General features: G+C 44.3%; 1 protein-coding gene across 4 annotated transcripts in view; it reads right to left on the reverse strand.

Moving 5' to 3' along the window:
• Window positions 1-1,900: 1,900 nt before the first annotated feature.
• The window catches only part of LOC147905278 (2-oxoglutarate (2OG) and Fe(II)-dependent oxygenase superfamily protein), a 139,605-nt gene continuing 116,426 nt past the window's right edge, over window positions 1,901-25,079 (reverse strand). Inside the window, exons 10-15 of one of the 4 annotated variants that reach the window (XM_087379244.1) lie at window positions 19,097-19,167; window positions 3,751-3,851; window positions 3,233-3,328; window positions 2,994-3,061; window positions 2,584-2,632; window positions 1,901-2,472 (exon numbers count right to left, since the gene is read on the reverse strand). In XM_087379244.1, the coding sequence (XP_087235370.1) occupies window positions 2,395-2,472; window positions 2,584-2,632; window positions 2,994-3,061; window positions 3,233-3,328; window positions 3,751-3,851; window positions 19,097-19,167 (463 nt within the window). In that variant the 3' untranslated portion in view covers window positions 1,901-2,394. Of the gene's footprint in view, window positions 2,473-2,583; window positions 2,633-2,993; window positions 3,085-3,215; window positions 3,329-3,750; window positions 3,852-19,096; window positions 19,168-25,079 lie in introns of all 4 variants that reach the window. The other 3 variants (XR_015541532.1, XR_015541534.1, XR_015541535.1) reach the window with 3 other exon arrangements.

Below are 25,079 nucleotides of genomic sequence, written 5' to 3' on the forward strand. Positions count from 1 at the left end.
AACCATTAAATGGTCATGCATCTTTGAGTCTGCCAATTAAATAAGGAAGCATGGCAACAGTCACTCGTCGCTCATCCTCTCATGTGGTTCATAACGGGAATGGGGGTGTTTGATCCTAGCGCGCTGTAATCTCGAAGGGATTCCTTATCATTATGTTTCACCTCATACAACTGATTAATCGAGATCCACTTGTGACCACTAGGGGCAAAACCTACAATGAAGGCTTTCCTCAATGCCTCCCAATTGATTTTCTCCTCCAAGTTGAGGGCCCTATACCATTGGCCTACCTTGCTATCTAGATTGAGGCCGAATGCATTAACCATTTCCAAATCTCTAGGAGCACCGAATGCTTCACATAGTTGCTAAAACTGCTCCACATGGGAGATCAAATCTCCTTCCCCGATAAATTTAGTTATCAGCTTGGAGATGGCTATGGGCCGACTCCTAGAGGGATTGGTGTTCCCTATTGGAAATATGGGTACAACCGGGAGCAACCCCCTTGCTAATGCATCCACCAAGATGCATATCGCCTCATCCGATAGCACTGTTTAGGAAGATTATGGAGGCAACACTGCTATGGGGCTAATAGGATGTAGAGGCGGCCTCAAGCCTTGCCGGTAGGAGGGTCCATTGGTTTGTTGGTACTGACATTGGGGTTGTGAAGCCGACTCCCTTAAACATCGGGGTTGTAATTGTGGGAGTAAACTATTGGACTCCCTAATGGAGTGGGTTACCAGGCATTTGCATGGATGCCCCTTGCATTAGGATTCTCAAAAAAAACATTAAACCCACCTTTTCAAGCCACAAGATCTTTTGGCTCTAAGAAGACTTCTCAATGCCACCCGTACTTGGGTGCTGATTATGGCTACTGGCCCTCCTTTTCAAGCCATAAGATCTTGTTGGCTCTAAAAAGAGCTCTCAATGACACCCATACTTGGATGGCTACTAGCCCTCTTGTGTCAACTTCCTTCTTGGAATCTTGGTTCTCACTCAATTGTGCAAGGGTAGCTACATCATAGCTTTCCAATGAAGGTAGCTCCTCCAACGTACCTACCCTTCAAAGGATTTGTTTTCCCCTTTGTCAATCATTGAATTGGGCTTTTCATGCTCTAGCTATGCTTGCCTGTTGCTGCCTAGTCATCATTCACAGAGTGATTGTTTTCCTTATGGTGACCTAATGACCTTTAATCATTATGCTCAAAGGTGCCCCAGGTGCAGACATTAGGCATGAATGGGTGTTGATTCGAATGGTGTGAATCACTCTATAGATACCTCTTTGGAAAGTCTTGCATATCAGAATGTGATACCTTTATGATGTGGAAGCTAGAGGGCAACAGTGTCGTCAGTATGGTGTGGCTTGGAATTCAAAGAGAAGTACTCTTCTTGTTCCCATTAGCATTTGTCCACCCTTAAATCTAGACATTCTGCGTTTCACAAACCATCTCTCTCCTTTCTGACCACCTTCCCAGCTGCTCCTCTCTAAAACTTAATATTACTTTCTCTTTTCATATTTAATGCCCTCTCTTCCATTCTAATCCTTTCATCCCTCATTCTCTTTTCATTCTTTATTCCCCTTATTCTTCTTTTCTTTATACTTTTCTCAAACAGGTCAGCCATTTTTTATCTTGTTTGTACTTACTCCCATATCTTCCATCTTTCAGTTTATATTAGTCTTCACTTACACTTTTTCTCTACCCTAGCCATATTTCAAATTCTAATTTTCTTGAGGATCTACTAAACTTGAAAAGTGAGTTCTGATTACTTTACTATGTCTAGGAGCTTTCACAGAATTTCAAAAGCATTCAAGCTTAAAACTCGTGGCCTGTCCAAAGGAATTGTGCTCCCTTATGCTTGGATGACCATGGTCTATTAGCAGGAGAAGCTGGTGAAGGTTCGAAATCATATTGAGACTGGAACAAACTTAAAAGAAATGGAAAAAAACTAAATCATGGAGCTGATCACCTAATTCTCACTGTCCAATTGCCACAGTTCTGCTTGGTGCCAAAATCAACGCAACAGACTTGCAACAAATCGTAGGAAAATGGCACCAAAGTAGGCTGTAAAATTATCCTTACTTCCAATCATCAGATACAGCAGTAAGTGATAATATAGAGAGAAATGCATTATTGGAAGCTTGAAATCCTGATTAATCGTAGGAAAATGGCACGAAAGTAGGCTCTAAAAATTATCCTTACTTCCAATCATCTGATACAGCAGTAAGTGATAATATAGAGAGAAATGCATTATTGGAAGCTTGAAATCCTGATTAATCGTAGGAAAATGGCACGAAAGTAGGCTGTAAAAATTATCCTTACTTCCAATCATCTGATACAGCAGTAAGTGATAATATAGAGAGAAATGCATTATTGGAAGCTTGAAATCCTGATTAATCGATTATTGTCCAACACTGTAGTATTTGGAAAGAGTTTCCTCTGTAAAATCCCCAAAATTAAGATGTCCAGGGAAAGCAGCCTGCAAGAACATGGATGGTAATAACGTCAATTCACTTGCATGCAAAAGTTTTTTTCCTTCTGAAATATCATCCAACAAAAAGGGCTCCATGAGGAGCACCATCACATTTACCTTGTCATGGTGATTACCATGCTCATGTCCAATATTTAGTGGCTGATCCCTGTCCAGAAATGTGATATATTTTCAGCTCATATCCTGAAGATCTAGAATTTCCAGAGGACACATCTACTGCTGACATTAATCAAATTCCCAACGTCCCCAGTCTATGGGAACTTCATTGTTACTAAACCCAAGTCAAAGAAACTTCAAACAATTGGGTGAAACACTTAACATACAAGGATAAGGATTTAATCTAGCCTTAAGTCCTAGGCTGGTTGTTTTTGTCTATGTTTAGGGGGGTTGAATGGAAGCTTTTACATATCCATAAACAAGAATTTAGGCTGGATATAATGCAGCAAGGGTATTTCTTCAACTGTCGTTGGGAAGGAGCAGATAAAAGACTGCAAGAAGAGCATTTTTACCAGTGTGGTTGCATAAATACAGCAAAAGTGTTGCGTACTACACCACCAGCATTAATTCCTTGTGCTGCCTAAATTCACGTGGTGAGAATTTCTCACACAAAAAACAAACAACAACAAATGCACAATCAGTGTCAAACAGCACACTGCACAGATAAGATAAAACAAAAGTTCATGGGGCAATAGCAATGTAGCAGCCAGGAACCCAAAATGCACTGGCCATACATGTAGGCAAAGCCTACCCGCACACAATGAGGTGTTGCATGAAAAAGCCCTTTGGTCAGAAACTCTGTAGCTTCGCCCATCTGATATGCTATCTGATCCTCTTTAAAAGTGGCCTGAATACAACATGATCCATAAATGTTAAAGAAGGAAAACAGCACAATCTCTTTTATTAGTATTCTGCACTTTCTTTGTTTCTAAGAAATTGAGTGCATTCTCTCTTTTTTTTTTTGCTGATGTTCACAGCTTGCCTATTGCGATCTCAAAACTGCTGCTAGTTATAGCTTCTGTCCATGTGGGTTGAAATTGTGGCCTTCAGCTGCCCTCATTCATTGAAGGGATGACTATTTAAGGAATCATTGACCTTTCCCAAAGAAGCTCTATTCTCTACTTAGCTTGAATATATTCTCCAGTGAAAATAGTACCCAATTCCCGACATTGCAGCGATCGAAAGTGATAGTTAAATTATTCACTACTAAAATTCACGTTATAATAAATAACCAGGTTTGTTAATCATTCATGCACAAGAGTCCGGTACCTTGAAAATTTCTCCAGTACGAGTCCTTACATACAGTCCAGCATCAGCGTCAGGACAAGGCACCTCCTTACCATCTTTCATGTACATGGCACAAGTAAGACCTACAGATACATGATTTAGATGAGAATTGGAGCTTCAGTAAAATGTCAACAAGACAAACCCAAGGGTGGATTTTTCTTTTCCAAAGAAAGGTGACTTCTAAATAAAATTTGAAAACAATATGAAGGCTCAGCTATCTGTGAGGCACTGACCAAGAAATGCTGGCTGTCCTGAAGCCTGCTTCATGGGGCACTAGCTCATTGCCTAGGGTAACCTCAAAGTAGGTGCCAACAACCAGTGTGGAGGACTATGCAACCAACAGGTTTCTCAATCTGTGAAAGTATAAGGTACTTGTAGGCTTGGCTTTGCAGAAAAACTCCCACCTTTTCAGTGGCCTTCCTAGAACCCTCTGTGCCTTGTTCCTATTTGGGTGGGTCCCTCGGTATAAATAACGTCATTCGAGATGCTAACAAGACTAGCTACAAAGCAAACCTGCTGTCTCACCATCACTAGACTGCGATGTGCTACCGAAACGTTCCATGCAGTGATGCTGGCAATTGTCTCCCGCACGCTATCATCCGGCAAGGGCTTTGGGCATCATCAGGAAGGAGGCTATGAATCCAATTGTCTCCCGCACGCTATCATCCGGCAAGGGCTTTGGGCATCATCAGGAAGGAGGCTATGAATCCTGGCTATCCTAGCTGGCAATGCTGTCTCCATCTCTTAGGGATGGAGAAAGTGTGGCACCCCTCTACCAAGCCCTAGGTGAATACCTGCCGCGAATCCTCCAATCCTTGCAACAATCTAAGGGAACCATACCGTATCTTCTGAGCCACAAGGCACACTCCATGGACAATGGGCAATCATGTTCAAGTTCCCTGCCTCACAGCAATGAAAGGTCCCATTTCTCCCCATCTGCTCTAGCCACAAGCCAATAAGAAGCCAATAAAAAGACCTTGGTGGAACATTGGCCAAAAGAAATATGCTATCTTTCTCACGCGAAGGCTTGTCCAAAGGCGGGACAAAAATATGATGAGGACCACACGTAGCACTTTGTTGTCCAGCTAGTGATGCTCTTGGGAAGGGCTCTAGGGTGAGGCATCTAGCTATAAGCATCTGCCAATGTGCGTAGTCTAGGATAGATTTAGGATGTCCAAAACCACTCTCGTGGGTCCCACTACACTCCTCTCAATGGTTGGCCCTCTCGCAACCGTAGCCACCACTGGGTGTACTTCTTGTACAATCCAAGGTTTATGGACCATTTCCGCCCCAATCATCCCACCCCTCTAATCATCTACTACTCTAAGGAAGTCCAAGGCCTCATCCACCTTAGGGCCTCTATCCTTTGACACTGACTCAAATTAAATTTAGAGTCCCTCCCAAGCCTTTATTGAAGAAAATACAAAAGGGTACATTGAGGTGGTAGGCAATGAAGAAGGTTCTCATCTACCTAGGGTCTCTACCCTGCAATACTCACTTTAACTGTAGAGACCTCCTGAGCCCATACTAAAGAAAAGCGGATAGGGTGGAGAGAAGTGGTAGGTCTTGAAAAGGGACCTTATTGGGACTCTAGTCCTTGGAAATTGACCTAGCTAGTATGGCGTTTGGGACTGCTTTCCTAAGGCCCTCCCACCCAGTCGCTGAGATGGTTGTGTCGATCTCCTTCATCCTACAACCAACCCCTCTAAAATGTGCCAGTGGTTGTAATTGCTGCTCGGGTTGCTGAGGAAGCTGATAGACCTCACATTTTGCCAGTGTAGTATAAAAAGAGGTTGAGACATCACCATATGCACCCCTCTATCATGATATCATGGATTTCTCAAGCCGCAGAGATGATGTCCTAGTGGGGAACTTCAACGCGAGGACAGGAGCACGCCAAGTGCCACTACTAGATTTTTGAGACGATGTTGTTTTACTGCCTGACATAGATTTGGCTGACGCTGACAAATCACGAGTGTTTGTTGATAGACGGGCTCCTATCACTTCTTATGGACATGCACTACTAGATCTAGGTACAACACATGATCTCAATATCTATAATGATCTTGAGCGATGGCCCTCCTCCAACAGCTTCACCTGCTTTCCGCATGGAGGGGGGTCTAGCGTAGTTGATTATATCTTGGGATCCCCTACTTTCACATCACATATCACAGACTTCTTCGTCTCACCACCACCACCTCGGGCTGATTACGCATATCTCTTCTTCAATATCACCACTCCCCACCTTGCTCTACCACTTACCACACCACCCACCTACACTACCTATCACGACATACACTTTGACCACAGCTTCTCACCCATATACTCTGCACGGCTCTACACTTTACTCACCTATATTGACCACATACCCCTCCTAGAGGACCGGGCCGTGTTGATTAGCCGATCATTGCACAAAGCTGCCCTTCACGCTTCCCATACACCGCACGTTCTAACTGCCAATGCCTTTAGGATCCGTGCCATGTAATAGGTGGTGCGATGATGAGTGTAAGGCTCTTCGTCGACAACTCTGATTCGAATCCCTACATGGCCTACCAAGTGAGCTAGAAACATTACGCGAGTATTGCCGTCTAGTTCGCCAAAGAAACGAAACTTTGTTCGCCAAATGAGGATAAATTACTGAACATCCTTTTCAGTCATAATTCCAAAGACTTTTGTGACAGTTTCTTTAACGGCACTCACAGAAACTCAAGTTTGGCACAACTACACCCACACACTTTATGACATCCCCGACCAGTCCATACGTAATCTCTTGCACATACCACGACCTATCTCTTGCACTCTTTTCACTAAGGGGGCGCTTCATAATGGCCGAGCGAAGGATCATGAGAGATTATGCACCAAGTTTGTTGCATACGGGATTGATATCCTAGCCCCTATTCTTGCAAAGCTATTTAATGAAGCAGTTTGTCTCAGCTTCCCACACACTTGGACCCTCAACACTATCACACCTATCCACAAGGCAAGGGATCCCATGGATCCAAGTAACTACAGGACCATTATGATCGGGCATGTCATGTCTAAGATACATGCTTTGGTGCTAGATATGGAGGTTAGTCGCGCTATGCAGAGATGCACGGACTTGGAGTAGATGGACAGGCAGGCTTTTGACGCGACCACGGGACCATGGATCATATGCTTACACTTAGGAGTATCATAGAAGAGGCCAGGACATGGAGACAGAGGGTATCTTGTTGCTTTGTGGATTTTCGCAAAGCCTTTGATACAATACCTCGAGCACGTCTCATCAAGCGGTTAGAGGAGCTAGGGTATCGGCCGGAGATAGTTTGGGCTGTTATGGCACTTTATGAGAGGGTTTTTGGTAGGGTCTGGACGGGGGGTGGATGGACAGATGAGATCCTGAGCACCACCGCTTTCCTGGACCGACTGGAGAGATAGTGCTTCCACTCGCACTTTTAGGACCCGCATACCAAGTTCTCCTTTTTGACTCCTTGGTCCGACCTGCGGGCATGTATGGTAGCACTTGTTGGCAACCATACCTTTTTCGACACACAGTGGACTTGAGTAGAGAGATTATACGTTCTCCTACTCTCACAGGTGATACGCAGCAAGCCATCTGTCCCTCATCAGATCATTTAGGCTGAGTTTGGGGCATCCCCACTATAGTTAGATGCGGCATTCCAGACTATCACTTATCTCTACCGCGTACGCACATACGGCTCATGTACCACAGGGCGACACAAGCTACCTTGGTTGGCACTAGCATCTTTTATGGCATTAGTAGCTCAGGGTGATCATAGATGTTGGTACGCACGCACATGTGGGTGGTTTGAGAGATTGGGTTTTCATATAGACAGGCTGCCACCCTTCCAGTACATCATTGATGCTCCATTTGCCCCATTCCGGGGCAACGAATTCAACCGAATCATCCGGGAGGATCTTCTACAACTACAAACATTCAGGACCTGGCTAGCACAGGCAGAGCTCCCTGTGAAGCTCAGTTTCTATCGGGACCACTAGTTGCACATTTCAACAGTCTTAAAGAGAGCTTCGCACTGATATATGTTTCGTAAGAAACAGAGAAGCGGCCAAAAAGTTATGGACAGTTTACTAGACGGGGGTAAAATTGTCATGAAAACATACTGCCAGACACAGAGACTCATAACTTTTAGCAGCAATATCTGATTCAAGATCTGATCACATAGGAACATGCGCCTTAAAGAGAGCTTCACGCTGATATAATTTCATCAAAATCGGACTACCGGGCAGAAAGTTATGAGCAAAACACTAACAGGGGGTCAAACTATCATGAAAACTGCCCTCCACCCATGCTAATTTCGCCTGAGCACGATGCTCCCTCAAGACTCCACCTTCATCAATGATCCACCCCTCATAGATTTCGCCTAGAAGAGGGGAAGAAGTTTGCATGGTGGCTCGGGAAACAGATGGACCATGTGTGCACAGTGAGTGGCCCAATAGAAAGAACTTTTAAGGCTTTGAAATAAAGAAAAGGGAAGAGACACTCAAGAGAGAGAACTCGAAGTGACCCTCATTACCAATAGAGTCAGAATCCACTCCAATGCAACTCAAAACACTACAAACACAAAGAAGAAGAAGAGGTTTCATATATACAAGAGGGAGCGGAAGCTCCAAGACTAGTCATAGAGAGAGAATAAACTAGAGAGAGATGGACTCAAGAGTCTACATGAGAGAATATCTACAAGAGGGAGAGAAGGCTCATGGAAGGGACTTCAGGAGACTAGAGCTACGGCAACATGAGGCCTAATGGTGGAAGAGATTGATGAACAAGGGAGAGGAGGGCTCCTTTTATAGAGATTTTGTTACCCTCCTTCACCTATTTACAATTGCTGCCTGTAGATTCTTTTTCCCATCAATCACATAAGCCCGTATGTCACCATCCATGTCCTTTTTGGCTACTCTTGCCATATGTCCCATCACAAGATGCTCAAGACTCTTAAAATATTGAGAAAGTCAAGAGTCTCCCCACATGGAGTCCATAGGGACCCTCTCTTTTCCACATGTCCACATCCTCCTTATTCCACATAGGAATTCTAGAAGGATTCCTCTTGACTTCACACTCCTCCACATGCCTTCCACACGCTTAGCATGTGGCCTCTCTTATATTATTGGAATACATGGACACGAGCCCACCTCTTTATATGACTCACTCTTCCTATTTTCTAAAAACTCCATAATATCCCATACACAAATAACTCTCACCCCATACCAAGGTATTTATAATTCATACCTATGGTATTTACAATGAGCCATTCCACTCATCCTCTCAATCCCATACAATATCATAGAAAATAGGAATAAGTGAGAGACACTAGGCTATCACTTGATACTCAAACTCTTATCAAACATAGAGAAAAACAATACCAATGCCAAATTAAAAATATCAATTTTTGGCGTCACATCTTTCCCCCCCCAGCAGATCCTCTCTTGTAACAGAGAGGGTCTGCTGGCCCTTAAGGTGGTCGAGCATAGAAGAATTTAAGGCAATACTCATTGGTGCGTCCGGGTATCACCATGCCATCAACATCCTCAAGCTGATAGGTTCCATTCGTGAACTTCTTTTTGACTCGATATGGTCCCTCCCATCGACCGATAAACTTTTTGTCTAGCCGCTTGTCCAGACGGCTATCAAATCTCATTACCAAATCTCCTTTTGCAATATCTTTCTTCTTCCGTAATTTGGTGTTAAAACGGGCCTTGCGCCTTTTTTAAGAAGATTCTAAGTTTTGTAAGGCCTGTAATCTACATTCATCCAAGGCTTCTAGCTGTACCAAGCGTTGAGCATAGGCATCCTCCTGTCCTTCTATTCTTGTAACAGCAATGCGAAGACTATGTATCTCCAATTCAATGGGTAAAATGGCTTCTATTCCATACACTAGTTGGAATGGTGTAAACCCAATAGCTAGCTTGTGTGTGGTTCTGTAAGCCCATAAAAATTCTGCCAAGTGCCTATCCCAATGCCTTTTCTTGGTGTCTACAAGCTTTCCCATTGAATTGCACAACAATCCATTTGTTTTCTCAGCCAAGCCATTACATTGGGGATAGTATGGCGTGGACATGCTATGATTTATCTTTAGCTTATGCACCACATCTTCAATTAGCTCATTTCTAAAAGAGGTTCCTCCATCAGTGAGAATTTCCAAAGGATAACCAAAGCGTCAACAAATTTGATCAAAGAGAAATTTTACAACTGTGCTTGCCTTGCTATTGACTGTGGCCTTGGCCTCTGCCCACCGAGTCGCATAATCTGTGGCCACCAATAAATAATGCTTGCCTTGAGATGAGCGAGGGAGTGGTCCCACAAAGTCCAAGCCCCACCTCTCAAATGGTTCATATGCTGGAATAGGCTTTAAGGGCCCAGGAATCAACTATCGCCTTCCAAACTTTTGGCATACTTTACAACTTCGACACCATTCATATACATCCTTATGGAGGCGTGGCCAAAAGTAACCTACATTAAGAATTCTCCTAGTTGTGCTTGCTGAAGCAAAATGACCAGAGCATTCATGACACATTTCTATGATTCTCCTAGTCTCCATGGGATGAACCACCCGACGGAGTACCTTGTCTTTTCCCAATTTATAAAGAATGTCATCAACAATAGTATAGGGACAAGCCTTCCTTACCAATCTCTACTTCTGTTGTGGAGTTAACCCTCGAGGAAACATGCCTTCTTCCACATATTGCTAAACATCTTGCAGTTCTGGCTATCCAGTGTCTACCAAAGAAACCACCCCCGGTCTTGTACTACAATGGCTTGAGTAGCTAACTCATATGCCCTTTGATTTTCTTTTCTGTTTATATGAACAAACTTGCAAAAATCAAATTGACTACATAGTGCCATAGCCTTTTGATTAAGCTCCTTCAAATGAGGACTTCTTGTCATGTAATACCCTTGCATTTGCTTTATAATAAGCTGAGAATCTCCTCTTACTTCCAATTCTTTAACTTGACTTTGAAGACAACCCTCCAAACCAAGAATCAAATCATTATACTCAGCTGCATTGTTAGTTGTGATACTTGGAAGCTCTTGTCCTCTTGCCCATACTTCTTGACCTTTAGAATTCATAAATACCATCCCCGCGGCTCCTTGTTGGCGTGAAGGACTAAAAGCCCCATCAAAATACAAAACAAAAGCTGTTAGTGGTATATCTCTTTCATCTTTAATGTTCTCCTTACATTTCTTTTCTTCTCCTAGATCCTCCCGTCCTGTGAGCAAATCTGCCATAGTGGACCTAGTGGTATTTTCAGTGACAAAAGAGAAAGAGAACTCTTGAAGCTCTGACAACCATTTTGCAAATCTCCCCCCAAGATTAGGCTTACTAGATATGCTAATACAGACTGAGAGGTAAGGAAGAAAAATGATCGAGGTAATAAATAGGAGCGAAACTTTCTGACTAAAAACACCGAAGAGAGAGCTTGCTGCTCCATTTCTTCATACCTTGTTTCCACATCTGTAAGCTGTCGGCTGGCATAATAGATGGGTTGCATTCTACCTGCCTCTCCTTTTTGTAGCAATACAGCACCAACTGAATGCAAAGATACACTTGGATTAACATAAAAGTCTTGAGACCAATCAGGGGGCTTCAATATTGGGCCCTTACTCATGGCCTCCTTAAGTTACTGGAAAGACTCTTGTTGCTCCACACCCCATTGGAAAGAAACTCCTTTTCTTGTCAACAAGTTCATGGGATGCACTATCTCTGTGAAATCATCACAAAAGCATTGATAATACTTGCTCTTTCCTAGAATTCTGCGAACACCATTGACACTCTCAAGACTTGGCAATGCCATGATTGCTTGAACCTTGTCAGGATCCATTTGCAGGCCTTCTTCAGACACAATATGCCCCAACAAGACTACTTTTATCTGAGCCAAATGACACTTGCTAGGATTTAGACACCCTTTTGCTTCATCAATCCTAGCTAAGGCCATCTTTAACTTCTCCATGTGATCTATGCGCCGATAATAAATGCAAAAATCATCCAAAAACACCCTTATGAACTTTCCCAAGTAAGGCTCCAGGACTTGACTTATGAACCTTTGAAATGTAGCTGGTGCATTGGTCAACCCAAAAGGCATCACTCTGTAAGCAAAAACTCCCCAAGGTGTGACAAATGATGTTTTCTTTTGATCTTCCTCCCGAATACGAATTTGAAAGTACCCAGAATATCCATCACATACAGAATACATCTCATGCCCTGCTACTTGGTCTAGTATTTCATCTTAGAATGGCAAAGGAAAATGATCCCTCTTAGTGCATGCATTCAAAGGACGAAAGTCCACACAAACCCGCCACTTATTTCCTTTCTTTGGTGTGACAACTACAGGAGATATCCATTCTGAATCATCAGCAGGAAAGATGAATCCCGCCTCAAGTAGTTGTGTTACCTCTTTCTTTAGTGCCTCAGCTTGGATCACCCCCAATCGCCTTAAGCGTTGCACAACTGGCTTGCTTTCTGGTTTCAACTCAATCTTGTGCTCCACAAGAGAGACTGGTCGAACCTGTGAATAGCTTGTTGCAAAGAGACATGGAAAATCATCTAACATATCCAAGTACTAAAGCTTCTCACTACCTGATAGAGAATCACCAAGAAGCTCTTCATTGCGTTGGCGTCGTTTAGTGTGCTCCACATCCTCCACATGAAGTGTCTCTACAGGATCTTCTTGCACCACCACCTTGTTCCTTCCTGACTCATCCCGATCAGCACCAAGACAAAGACCAAAGGCCACTCCTTCCACCTCACCCTCTGAGTTGGACTCCTCGGAGCTACATCCTGTCTCTTCTTCTTCATTGGTTAAGTCAGAGCTTGAACTCTCTGATGTTGAAGACTCCTCCTTGACAACTTCCTTTTTGCGACTTCTGATGTTGTAGCGCACCTTCTTATCATTTCCCTGCAAAACCAATTCTCCAGTATCCCACTTTTGAACAGCCTTCACCTTGCGTAGCCAAGGCCTTCCCAAAATCAATGGATAGGCACGTGTATCTAGCTTGGTAGGGATCACCTGAAAAGTAGTTGGCACAGAAATTCCACATACATCCACTTCTAGATTCTTCACAACTCCCAAGGTCTTAACCCTAGTGTTGTCAACCAATTTGATGCGATAAGGAGAGGTAGTACTAGAGTATTTTAAATCAGCATCTATCATGGTCTTCTCACTCATGACATTAATCGATGCACCTCCATCAATGTACACGTTAGAAATCACTTGACCATCAATGATCACATCAACCACAGGTACATCATCACCAACATCTATATCTACCTTTTGAACAACAGGAATGACACTTTTCTTCTTTTCTTCTTTGACATTCTTATGCTTGCTAGCTTTCCCATTCCTTCCATAGTTTTGGAGACAAAGCAAGTAATTGACCAAAGGTGATATGAGCTTCCTTTCCTTTAAGGTTGGACAACAAGTCATAGCTTCCAATTCCTTGTACTAAACGAAAGTCTAACTGGCTAATTCTCCTTCTAGATGCCTTCTTTTTCTTACTACGGTGTTCCTCTCCCTGATGTTCCTCATCTACTTCTTCCTTGCTTTCTTCTTCTTCTTTTGCTTTACCATGCCCATGTTTAGCCATCATTATCTCTCTTTTCTCATCCCTTGAAGAAGCTTCTAATAAGGATACTTGTTTTTCTTCTTTCTTTCTCAATCTAGGACACTCGGGGCGATAGTGACCTTTTTCATTACATTCATAGCAAGTGACCCCACTCTTATCTCGAGGCCTATCTTCACTCTTTGGTGCTCTAGGTTGTCGTGCATTAACCAAATGCAATTTCAAATCAGCAAACTCTGCCATCAATTGGGATATATTATGATCTAACTCAGAGGACTTTGGTACCTGAGGAGTGCCCATTATCTCCACCTTAGAAGTTGAAGCTGTTGAAGACACAAAAGAGGATTCGATCTTTAGAGAAGCTTCTTTCTTGGTTGCAATGCGAAGTGCCTCCATGTATGTTGTTGGATCTTTACTCATTACTTTTGAGCGAAGACGAGGCTCCAAAGCCATAACAAATTTGCTCATCTTTAAGTGCTCCATCCCTGAGAGACTTTGAGGGACTGATGATGCAGATGCCATAGCTCGCAAAGCTGCCCTTTCATACTTTGTCCATAAAGTTTCATATCGGATTGCCAACACAGAGACCATCTCACCCTCTCCTTCATAGAACCGGTCCAACTACAACATCAAAGCATTTTGCGACTCCACTGCCCCAAATCTCTGCTTCATTGCTGCCACCACTTGGTCCCAGTCCTCCTTAGTAGAGTCCGGCAAGGTCTCATGCCAACTCAAGGGTACACCTTCAAGAAAATCAGGCAAAATCTCCGCCCGATCCTTCATGGACCATCCAGAAAGCCGGCATCCTCGAACAAAATCCCGAAGATAAGACTGCGGGTCTCCCCCTTGGGTCCCTCGAAACATTAGAATCTTCACCATGATGAAACACAAAAAGGAAACACCAAGATCCAAATAATATACCAAACAAGATCCAAATAAGATCCCACAGAGCCTTAGTATACCAAGACCAACTTATTATGCATAACCACTTGTTGTAAACCCTCCACAATGTGATCCTCAACAAAATCTTCAAAAATAAGTGACCAACCAGCACCATGAAAACATTGTGTATACATGCATTCCAGAATCACCCTTCTCACAATAGGAAGTGCACATAAAAGCTTCAAGATATTGTTCTCTTCATCATTTGCATAGCAAAAGAAGTTGAAAGCATTAAGAATCATCACTCCACTGTTATAGTCGAAAACTACCCAAAGACTCAACTCTTCTTCACACCAAGCTGCCAGTGCATGGAACAATCCCCAATCTATCATTGTGCCTGCTGCCAGCGTTGTTGATTCACAAGCATATTCAACAGTGCAAACATAAAGGATATGATCATGGTGACTGTGCGAATAGCTTGAGCATCACCTTCACAATCTTCAAGTTCTCTTAAACGGACTGCAATCTCTTCTAACGGAGTTCTTCCAGGCATTTTCTTTATCTCATCAGTACACCCGAGACCGTTTAGTAAGGTGGGATGAATCCAATACCAAACGTACCCGGCGTCTCCACCAAAAGATGTAACATGAAGTTGGGGGTAATAAACTTCACGCACCTCTTCACTTCCTGCTGCTTTCGAACTGACTGACAAAGATATTTATCATTGAGAAAAGGACATGAGCCCACCTCTTTATATGACTCACTCTTCCTATTTTCTAAAAACTCCATAATATCCCATACACAAATAACTCTCACCCCATACCAAGGTATTTATAATTCATACCTATGGTATTTACAATGAGCCATTCCACTCATCCTCTCAATCCCATACAATATCATAGAAAATAGAAATAAGTGAGAGCCGCTAGGCTATCACTTGATACTCAAACTCTTATCAAACATAGAGAAAAACAATACCAATGCCAAATTACAAATATCAAATTTTGGCGTCACATGCAGTGGGAAAAGATGCAAAATGGAGCCTGATGCGCATCGAATGGGCAAATCCCAAATCAAGATCCAGAGTAGATGGCACGGGCTGCGTCATATCCCACAAAATGCAAAGACGAACATCACGGGGGGCTTGCAAGAACCCCTGTCTCGGAACATGAAGAGGTCTTCCCAAAAAAGCTGCAAGAGTTGGAAGATGCTGAAGAAGAGGCACAGGCAGCGCTTTGAGAGTAATCCAAACCGGACAGTGAGTCAGAAGGGTTGCAAAAGGATCGAAAAGTGGATCCCAGGGCATGACATAAGCGAAGAAACCAGCCCCAGGAACACTAGCATGACTAACAAGGCGCTCTACCACCTCAGTCGAAGAGCAGTGGGCATAGTAAAATCCTTTGCCCAGAAAGACAAAGGAAGAAATACAATCCAGACCCACTGCAACATGAGCCGAATGACAAAGCTGAGCTGAAGATAAAACCCTGCCCATGAAATAGAGACAGACTCCAAATTGCTGAGCCTGTCGAAGACCAGAGACCAAAAGGGCAGAATCCAAGGAACAAACAAGCGGGAAACTCGACGAAGGAACTTCTATGACAGAGGCAGAGTACAATTGGTGAAGAAGATCCAGCTGGAGGGAAGAAGAAGGGCCATCGGAAACATCCAGCTTTGCCGATTTGATCAAAGGTGAGGCAGACAAACCACCATGCTTCCGCCGAAGAAAAACACGAGGAGGAGCAGAGGCAAAAGGAGACGCAGAGACAGAGAAAACAAAAGAGGAGGAAGGAAGCTGCGCAGTTGACCGTACAAGCTATACGGTCGATCGTACAGCATGTACGGATGGCCTAGTAGGCACGAAAGGCCGTACGAGGAGGTGCAAGGAACATGGGAGCTGTACAGGAAACTGTATGAGGGGCTGTACGGGGGGCAACAAGCTGCACGAAAGTCGTACGGAAGGCCGTATAGCTGACGGCAGCTGTACGGAAAGCGAGGTAGGTGGCAGGGACGTCAAGGGTGGCTGTACGGATGGAAACGAGGCTGGCAGGGAGGAGGAGGTCTCCATCCTCTCTCTCACACACACACACACTACACACTCTCTTTTTTTTTTTTTTGGTGAAATCTTTGATTGATTATATTATATGAGTAGCAACCTCAAAAAAAGGTGCTACAATTACATCAACTAAAAATTTCAGTATATGCCAAAAAGACCTCATGCTCTATGCAGCGGGTCTGCAAGCAATCAAAGAAAGATTGCTGCAGAGAACGCCTAAAAAAGCCAAACAGAGAGAAAGTAGGATCACCAAAGACTTTACAATTCCTATATGTCCATAAAGTCCGTAGTGCCCAGCAGCGAACCCAGACGAAGAAAAGATGAAACTCCGGTCTGGATGGATGAAACTCGAATAGCCAAAAGAACTTCCCAAATGGAACAGATGGGAATCTCGCTCGCAGATGCTGTCGAAGCAGATCAAAAACTCACGAGAGCACAGACAATGCCAAAACAAGTGAGGCACGAAGAAGCAGAACATCTATGGCAAAGTGCAGGAGCAATGTGTCGATGAGCTAATAGCTGTTCAGATGGAAACACTCCCAAAAGAACTCGCCAAAAGAAAACCTGTTGCCGAAGCGGTACTTTATAGGCCCAAAGTTGCTGTAATCTTTTCCTCCACCACTTGGCTGGGCGATGCATTCGCCAAACAGAATCACCTCTCTCTGAAACCCAAGGTTGAGGCAAAAGGATTTTATACAATGTAGGTACAGTAATCTGAGATAGCCTCAAAGGACGAGAAGAGGACCCTGGAGAAGTCAAAGTACAATCTTCCAGTCGGTCCTGGAGTTCCAAAGGTACACACTACACACTCACACACACACACACACACACACACACACACACACACACACATAAATTAGCTCAGAAAATAGTCACAACATAGACAACTTTATAGAGATTTCTTCATTAGATGTAATTGATCACTATTTAGTTTAATATTGGTCACCACCAGTCCCATAGATCCTAAAGGGTATCTAGAGGACTTTAATACAATCATATCATAGCAATATCTCTCTCACTCATGGGATGCTTTCCAAGTCAAGGATGTCAAAAGTAATGAGAGATGCCATCAAGAAGATCATGGAAATCAACAATACTTCCCATTTTTTCCACTTCGTGGAGGAAGGCCTCATATTGATCAAGGATGCAATGCTAATATGCCTCAAAGGCACAATTTCCTTTGGGCAGGATCGGACGACACATGAAATTCCCGGGCCAGGTTTGCTTGGAAGACATTGGTTCTCCCCTAGACAGAGGGAGGCTTGGGTAGCATTGATCCAGAGATCTTTGGGCAGGCTCAGATGACCCATCAAATACCTGGGCCGGAAGACATTGGTTCCCCCAAGACAGAGGGAGACCTAGGTAGCATTGGTCCAACGATGCAGAGCTGAGCCATTTTGCAGAAGCTTATTGTCAAGGGTCTAGCTCCATGCCCTGATCCTTGGAAGCTCTTGCTTTGATAGGGGCTCCCAAGAAGCATGCCACGCACAAGAGGATAGTGGTAGCAGCCTTAGCAATGGATCTTCATAGTGGTCCCTCTCACAAGGAAGGGATTTGCAACTGATGCGGAGCTTGATGAGAGTTGGGCAACTTCATCCAAGCCACCTCCCAGAGAAGAGACGAGTTCAAGTGGATTCCCTCACGGAAGCAGAATTTGCTAGAGTAGCAAGTGTTGCATGAGGTCCTTACTAGGTGTTGGGGCCCACCTTTGGACAAGCTTCCACCTGAGAAAGATCTCCTATCTCTTCTGGCTGGTAGCTCACGAAGGGCAGCCAATAGGAACATGGCTGGAGTAGATGAGACTAGCTGGGGCCTGTCATTGTTGTGATGCAGGGGACCTCGAGACGGTAGCTTCATTACTTGGAATTGTCTAGGGGCTCAAAGGATCTGGCAATGCTCCCTCAAGATGGTGGCCAGGATGTGATTCTCTCTAGCCTATAGGATAGATGGTATGAGCATCACTCACTTGGGTACCTAGGACACAGTCCCTCCATCTTGCCAGAGACGTGTGTTGTCTCTAGAGGATGGTGTTTGGGAGAGACAGTGGCCACAATATCTGGGTAGCATGCTATGGTATAGTGATTGGGCAGCGAGCAGATTTGGCCTACAGCCACTTCGTCAACATATGGGAAGTTATCATTTACATCCTGCAGGCCACATGGGAGCAGGGCATGGAGGGATCTAGGAAGACTGCTGAAATGTGAGAGCATCTTTGCAAGGCACGGCCTGCATGCCTCTTTTTGGATCAAGGTGTATAACCCCCCACCCTGGTTGTTGACAACTGTTTCCGGAGGACACTCTAGGCAGTGAGCTGGGGTCCAAAAGTAGGTAGCATCGCAAACAGATTTGCCTTTTGATTGTTCAAGCGTCCCATGGATTGCGATCTGTATCATTTTCACAATTTTCTAATCGAAATTTCTTTTCTTTGGGGGCGAAAAATCATGCTTCCCACAATTGATCAGCTGTTATGGGGCCCTTGATGAAAATTTACTTTGCAACAACTTCAAATGTTTCAGAAAAACATTCCATTGGACATATTTCTAAGGCCAACCACTCACTACTTGTAGGCCACAAAAGAAACCTTCAGGCATTATTGGACTAGGAAATAGCCACAAGACCTTCTGATCATATAAAGGAAAAGATAGATGCAGACAATCCCAATTCTAACATTGACAGAATACAACCTTCTATGATATCTCAAGGACAGTATCCAATAAAATAGGAGGAAACTAGGGACAGGATGGGGGGCCAAAATGAGGAAATCTTCATCCGGCCTTATGATCTCCGTCTCTACTAAAGGTATCATAAGGATGTACCTGTCAACGATCCATGATCCGTGTGCCATCCACACCAGGACGAAATACATTCTGGTGTATCTTTGTCAACACTGCAGCAATACCAGCCATCAAAAAACAATTAACATCTTGACAAGTTGCACTACATACCCACAACAAGACAAGAAAGTACACCACATGGCACAGATGTTGAAGGGCTTAGATGTTCTGAACTCGATTGCTAAGATTACGAAAATGAAGCATACAGAGATGCACACATTATCCGACATTGTCCAACAGCAGCACATCTAAATGCTTGAACAACAATGTTAAAAGCATGAAAACACTAGGGGTGTCTCTGAGTTCTTATTCATTTTTCTCCCATGGTTTCTCCATGGCTTCCACTCTTGCACTTCTTGATGCAAGTCTTCACAATTTACTTAATTCCACCAAGCTCCACTGAAAATAACAGTGCAGTAAATTTCTGTTTCCTCTCAAAGAATCTTGGTCTATACACTGGTTGCAAAATGTGCTACTGACCTTTACACTTGGAAGACATCTCCTAAGAACCCATCCATTTCTACTTCATGGTCCTGAAATCCTGAAGCATTTGGTATAAAACAGGCGGCTGACTCATAAAGAGAGCAGCCTTATGAGCACCCAGTAAGCTGGATATTTCTGATCTTAATAGATCTTCCACTTCCTCTTGGATAGTGGCTAAAATTCCCTCTCATAGGCATTTTCCTAATATTGCCTTTGGCACTGCTTCCACCCAAGTTTAACATCATATATGTCACGAGGATGTGAAAAGTGATGTAAAGTATCTTTGTAACTCAACGCACGCTTAACCCGGGTTAACCTAGTTAAGTGTAGTACTGGTTTGTCCGTGAGGGACTGGCTAGAAGAAGTCCACACTTCCTAGAAGTTCCTAGGGGCAAAGTCTAGGTGCACCACTGGGTCCTAGGGGCGAGGCAAAGGCTTTAAAGAGGGGTCTAAAAGTTGGGGGCCCAAGGACAACCAACGTTGTCCTTGGTATGGGGGTTAGGACTTTAATGAAGGGGCGAATGGCAACAAAGAAGTGTTATTTGTCATGCGTGTGTATGCATGACCTCCCCCCACCAACCATCCCTCTCCTCTCACTCTCCTGGAGGCTTGGATGTCTAGCAGAAGCTTCCTGTGGCTGTTTCGTTGGATTTTAATCTTTGGCTATTGTTCTGAGACTCTCCCTAGTTCCTGCAAGTTCTAGAAGCAGCCCTGGCTGCTACTCGAAGCAGTTGTACGGCCTGGTGCAGATCGTGAGGCAGCTTTTTGGTGTCACATTCCAATTGTATAGCCGTACGGACTGTACGGCTTGGTACTGATCAGGGCGGGGGTCCCAAGGAGGTACCTTAGGCTGGTTGAAGCGAGGATTGGAGGCCAGATCCCAGTGCAGAGGTTCTCGGGCAGATCTGCATGTTTGAGAGCCCTAGGGACAGTGTGAATGCATGTGATAGCCTTGAGTCTGCCTTGAGCTCAGTTTGCCAGTAGTATGGATGCCTGAATGCCTCTCAGATAAAAAATGGATGCCTGACTACGCTTGCCAATTGAAATTCTAGTGGTGCACTTGGATTGGATGCCTTGAAGATAAGTAGAGGATTTGCAGAGAGGAACAGTGCAAGGGTGAATCCCTGTTGTAAAGCATTTCCATTCAGAAGCATTAATAAATACCGTAAGGCGGCGCCAAGGCATTTGGGGCCAGTGGGTGCATTGTGTATTGTTTTCATTGAGCAGGGGCATTCTAGCCTCACCTTTGTTGTTGTTGAAGTTTGTTTCTAAGTTATGCTAACTGGATGAAGTGACCGAAGCTTGCATTGTGGCTATTAATGAAGTTTATGACTGAGTAGAAGAAGATCACTACCTTTTGTTTATTGAAGGCCGGTTTCAATGGTTCCATTGTAAGAATAGTCACCATCTTCCCACAAAGGTGAGCCCTAGTGGTGTTGGGTGAAGGACACCTTCATTGCAATTGTTGCTATAACCATCAATCTTAGCAAGCATGTCATACTATGAGAGGTCATTGACCATCTCTGAGCAGGAGGGGCAGGAGGAAGACAAAGCATCAAAGAGCTTTGAAGAGGAGCACAGCATTAGCAGGGGTGATGACCAGCAGGATAGTGGGTCATAGCCAGTTTCTCCTAAACATGCCACTGAGGAGTCACAAGATGAGGTAGATGAGGCAGAGGAGCTTGATCCCAATGCCCTTTTTCAACTACGAATGCAAAGTGTAGTGGGAGCCCTATCGGAGTTGTCACAGAGATTATGCAAGCTCCTCCCCCTGGAAGCATAAAGACAGCTCAGAAGAAACATAAGAAGCATAAGAAGACTCACAGGCACGTTTCTTTGAGTGGATAGCCTTTAGAGATGCCCTCGATCACCCCTGTAGTAGCGGGTAATGCCAACAACTTTCATTCAGTCAATCAGGGACAGCAAGCCCTTTCTCAGCCCACAATGCATCCAGGATATTTCGAAGGGGGATCAGTTTTTCAGGCAATGGTGGCACCATCCGCAGAGGCACATGGAATGCCAGGAAGCTTTATGGGCAGCACACAGCCCAGAATGCAGAATTTCCAGCAACCTATGATGGGTGGAATGCCCCCTGCAAATGCCAATATCATGTACTCAAACACTGGGATGCAACCTGGAATGCAGACAGGAATGCCTTGGAATATGCCACAGATGCAAGGAGTGGGACTTGGAATGCCTAACCCCACCATGGGTACGGGTGGAATGGCTCAAAATGCAGGAGCAGTGATGCCCCCACCATTTTTACAGCCCCCCGTTTATGACAATCTCACCCCTAAAGGCAAATTGAAAGATTACAAGGAGGGGGGGCAACTGTCAAGTTTGAGACCTTCAATGGGATGCAAGACAGATTGAAGGCTTTGACATTCATACAACAGTTTGATGCTGCCTACTCAGGTGGACAATTTACAGAATTTTACAAAGCCCGAAAGGCAGCCACCTTTTTGAAGGGCAATGTGCTCCAATGGTGGATCAACCTTCTCTTGCAAGGCAGAGCACCTACCACTTGGGTCAAATTCAAACAGGTTTTCTCAGCAGCATGGCTCACTACCACTTTTGAGGTGGATATCATGACCGCTTGGTACAACTTAGATGCTGCAAATTAAAGAAATTTGAAGGACTACAATAAGAAGTTTTGGGAAGCCCTACTACCAGTGAGTTCTTACAGACAGTACCACTGTCCGAGCAAATTAAAAGATATTGCTGCAGGTTGCTAAAGGAGATTCGGGACTACTGCACAAAGACAAGGGTCTCCAATATGTCCCAGTTGGTTGAGAATGCCACTACCGCTTATGCACTAATGCAAGGGAAGGTTTCTGAGTTCAGAGGAAGCTCACAGGAGACATCCAGGTCAAAGGGCAGCAAGCGGAATCCCCTAAGAAGTTCAGAAAGTTTTCGAATCCCATGAAGGCAAAGTTTGTTGCAGGACAGAGGCGAGTACCGATCCGTATGCCAGATGAGGAAAAACAAATTCTTTATGATGCCAAAAAGTGTTATATTTGCAAGGAGGACGGTCACAGGGCTTTTGAATACCCACATAAGAAGCGGAAGTTCCCTCCTATTGAGCATGGTGAGCACAAGGAGGAGAAGAGGACTGATCAGAAGAATAAAAATCCCAAGCCCACTGCTGGTCTTTTGCCAAAACTAATTGGGGCTGTTCAGAATACAGATGCTACAAAGTTATGCCGGGCATGGGGCAAGATAAGAGACCAAACACCTCTGATGTTTTTCGATCCATCAGCCAAGGCTAACTTCATCTCTCCAGAGCTGGCTGGAAAGTTGGGAAAACGGGCTGAAGAGATGGGTCCCTTGTGTGATGCAAATATGGCTTGTCCAAGACTCAGCCAATCAGTTACCCCAGTGATAGGCAAGCTACGGCTACATATTCAGAGCTAGTGGACACAGAGGAGTTCTTTATTATGCCGTTGAATGGTTGTGATGTGTTATTAGGGATACCTTGGCACTTTCGTGTTGGGGCTGCTTTGGATAAAACCATCACAATCATTCACCGTGGCAAAACCCACGTTCTTGATGCTAAATTGAAGGGAGAATCCACCCCTGTTGTATCTGCTTCCGCCATTGGCAACGTAAAGAAAAAGTACCTTTCAGCGTACTTAGTGTTTGCATCTGAAAGCAGAAGAGTCTCATTTTTCTAAGCTGGAAAAACAGCGGACAGATTTTCTTTTTCAGTTTAAAGAATGTTTTTTTGACTCACTTCCACAGGAGTTGCCCCCTGATAGGCCAGAAGACCATATGATAGATATAATCCCTGGTAGCAGCCCTCCTAACTGACCTCCTTACAGGGTCAGTGCAGCCCAGCAAGAGGAAATTATGAATCAGGTCAAGGACCTATTGGAGAAGGGGCTGATTCAACCCAGCTCTTCACCCTACTACTCACCCATGCTCTTGTTCCAGAAGAAGGATGGATACTGGCGGATGTGCATTGACTACAAAGCCCTCAATAAAATTACCATTAAGAATAGATTCCCTATACCCAGGATAGATGATATTTTGGATAGGTTACAGGGGTCGGAATGTTCAGCCGCATTGATTTGATGCGTGGTTATCACCAGATCAGAATTCAGCCAAAGGATGTCCACAAAACAGCATTTCGTACCACATTTGGTTTATACGCGTTTCTTGTCATGCCATTTGGGTCAACCAATGCTCCTTTAGAATGATGGACAGAATTTTTAGAGAACACCGAGCCTTTGTTGGCACTTTCTTTGATGACATCATCGTGTTCTCTCAAGATGAGGCTGAACATAAGCACCACCTGGCAATTGTTCTTGAGGAGCTACGGAAGCATAAGTTGCTTGTCAATGCCAAGAAAAGTGATTTTTTCATGCATGAGATCCATTTTCTCGGGCACATTGTTTCCAAGGATGGAGGTAGGATGGACCCCGCCAAGGTAGAGGCCATCAAGAATTGGCCACACTTGAAGAACATCCATGAAGTACGCAGCTTTCTGGGCTTGTGCTCATACTATAGGAGGTTCATCCGGTATTTTGCACAGATTGCATCTCCTTTACATGCCTTACAGAAGAAAAAGGTCACCTTCAGATGGGGTCCCAACTTACAGAAGAAAGGGGTCAGCTTCAGATGGGGTCCCAAAGGAATTGCAGCTTTTGACCTACTAAAGGAGAAACTCTGCTCAGATCCTGTGATTATTTTGCCAGATCTTCGCAAACCCTTCGCTGTCCAAGCAGATGCATGTGGGAGCAGCGTAGGAGGGGTACTTATGCAAGATGGTAGAGTCATGGCATACGAGAGTAGAGTGCTCCAAGATGCTGAGATGAATTTTGGCATCTATGAGAAAGAGATGTTGGCTGTTATACATGCTCTTTCCACCTGGAAGCATTATCTTTTGGGTGCTGATTTTCATGTTCAGCCCGATCATCAGTCATTGCGGTACTTTCTAATTCAAAGAAAGTTGTTTGAGAAGCATATGAGGTGGGAAAATTTTGCTTCTATGTTTCATTTTCAGATTGTGCATGTACCTGGGAAGAAGAACCCACTATCACATTTGATCCACTTCCATGACCAGGTATGCATTGGGCTCTATCTGCTTGAGATGCGCCGACATAGAGAGACCCTGCTACAATAGATCAGAGAGTAGCAGGAGGCGACCAAACCACCAGATACAGAGGCTGAGTAGACACAGTGATGAGTCATAGATTTCTGTTTTTTGAGTCAGCTCCAAGACACAGTGGGATTGAGAAGGAGGAGCTAGCCGATACGCAAGTAGTCTGGATTACTAAGAGAGGCATGCAAAGGCCACCCGCAATGCGGAGAGCACCCTCTATTGAGGTCAGACCTATTACAGCTTTCCTCAGAGGAGACCGCCCGAGATGAGGGGTCACTCTGAACATAGCTCAGTGGGTTCAAAGATCGAGGAGACCACGTCCCCCTCTACCACCACAGCATGAGACAACTTGATAGACGCAGATCTGAGACATTTTCA

This window comes from Dipteris shenzhenensis, chromosome 1 (assembly GCF_047967505.1).
Source record: "Dipteris shenzhenensis isolate YYH24624 ecotype China chromosome 1, Dip_SZ_1.0, whole genome shotgun sequence".
NCBI classification, from domain to species: domain Eukaryota; kingdom Viridiplantae; phylum Streptophyta; class Polypodiopsida; order Gleicheniales; family Dipteridaceae; genus Dipteris; species Dipteris shenzhenensis.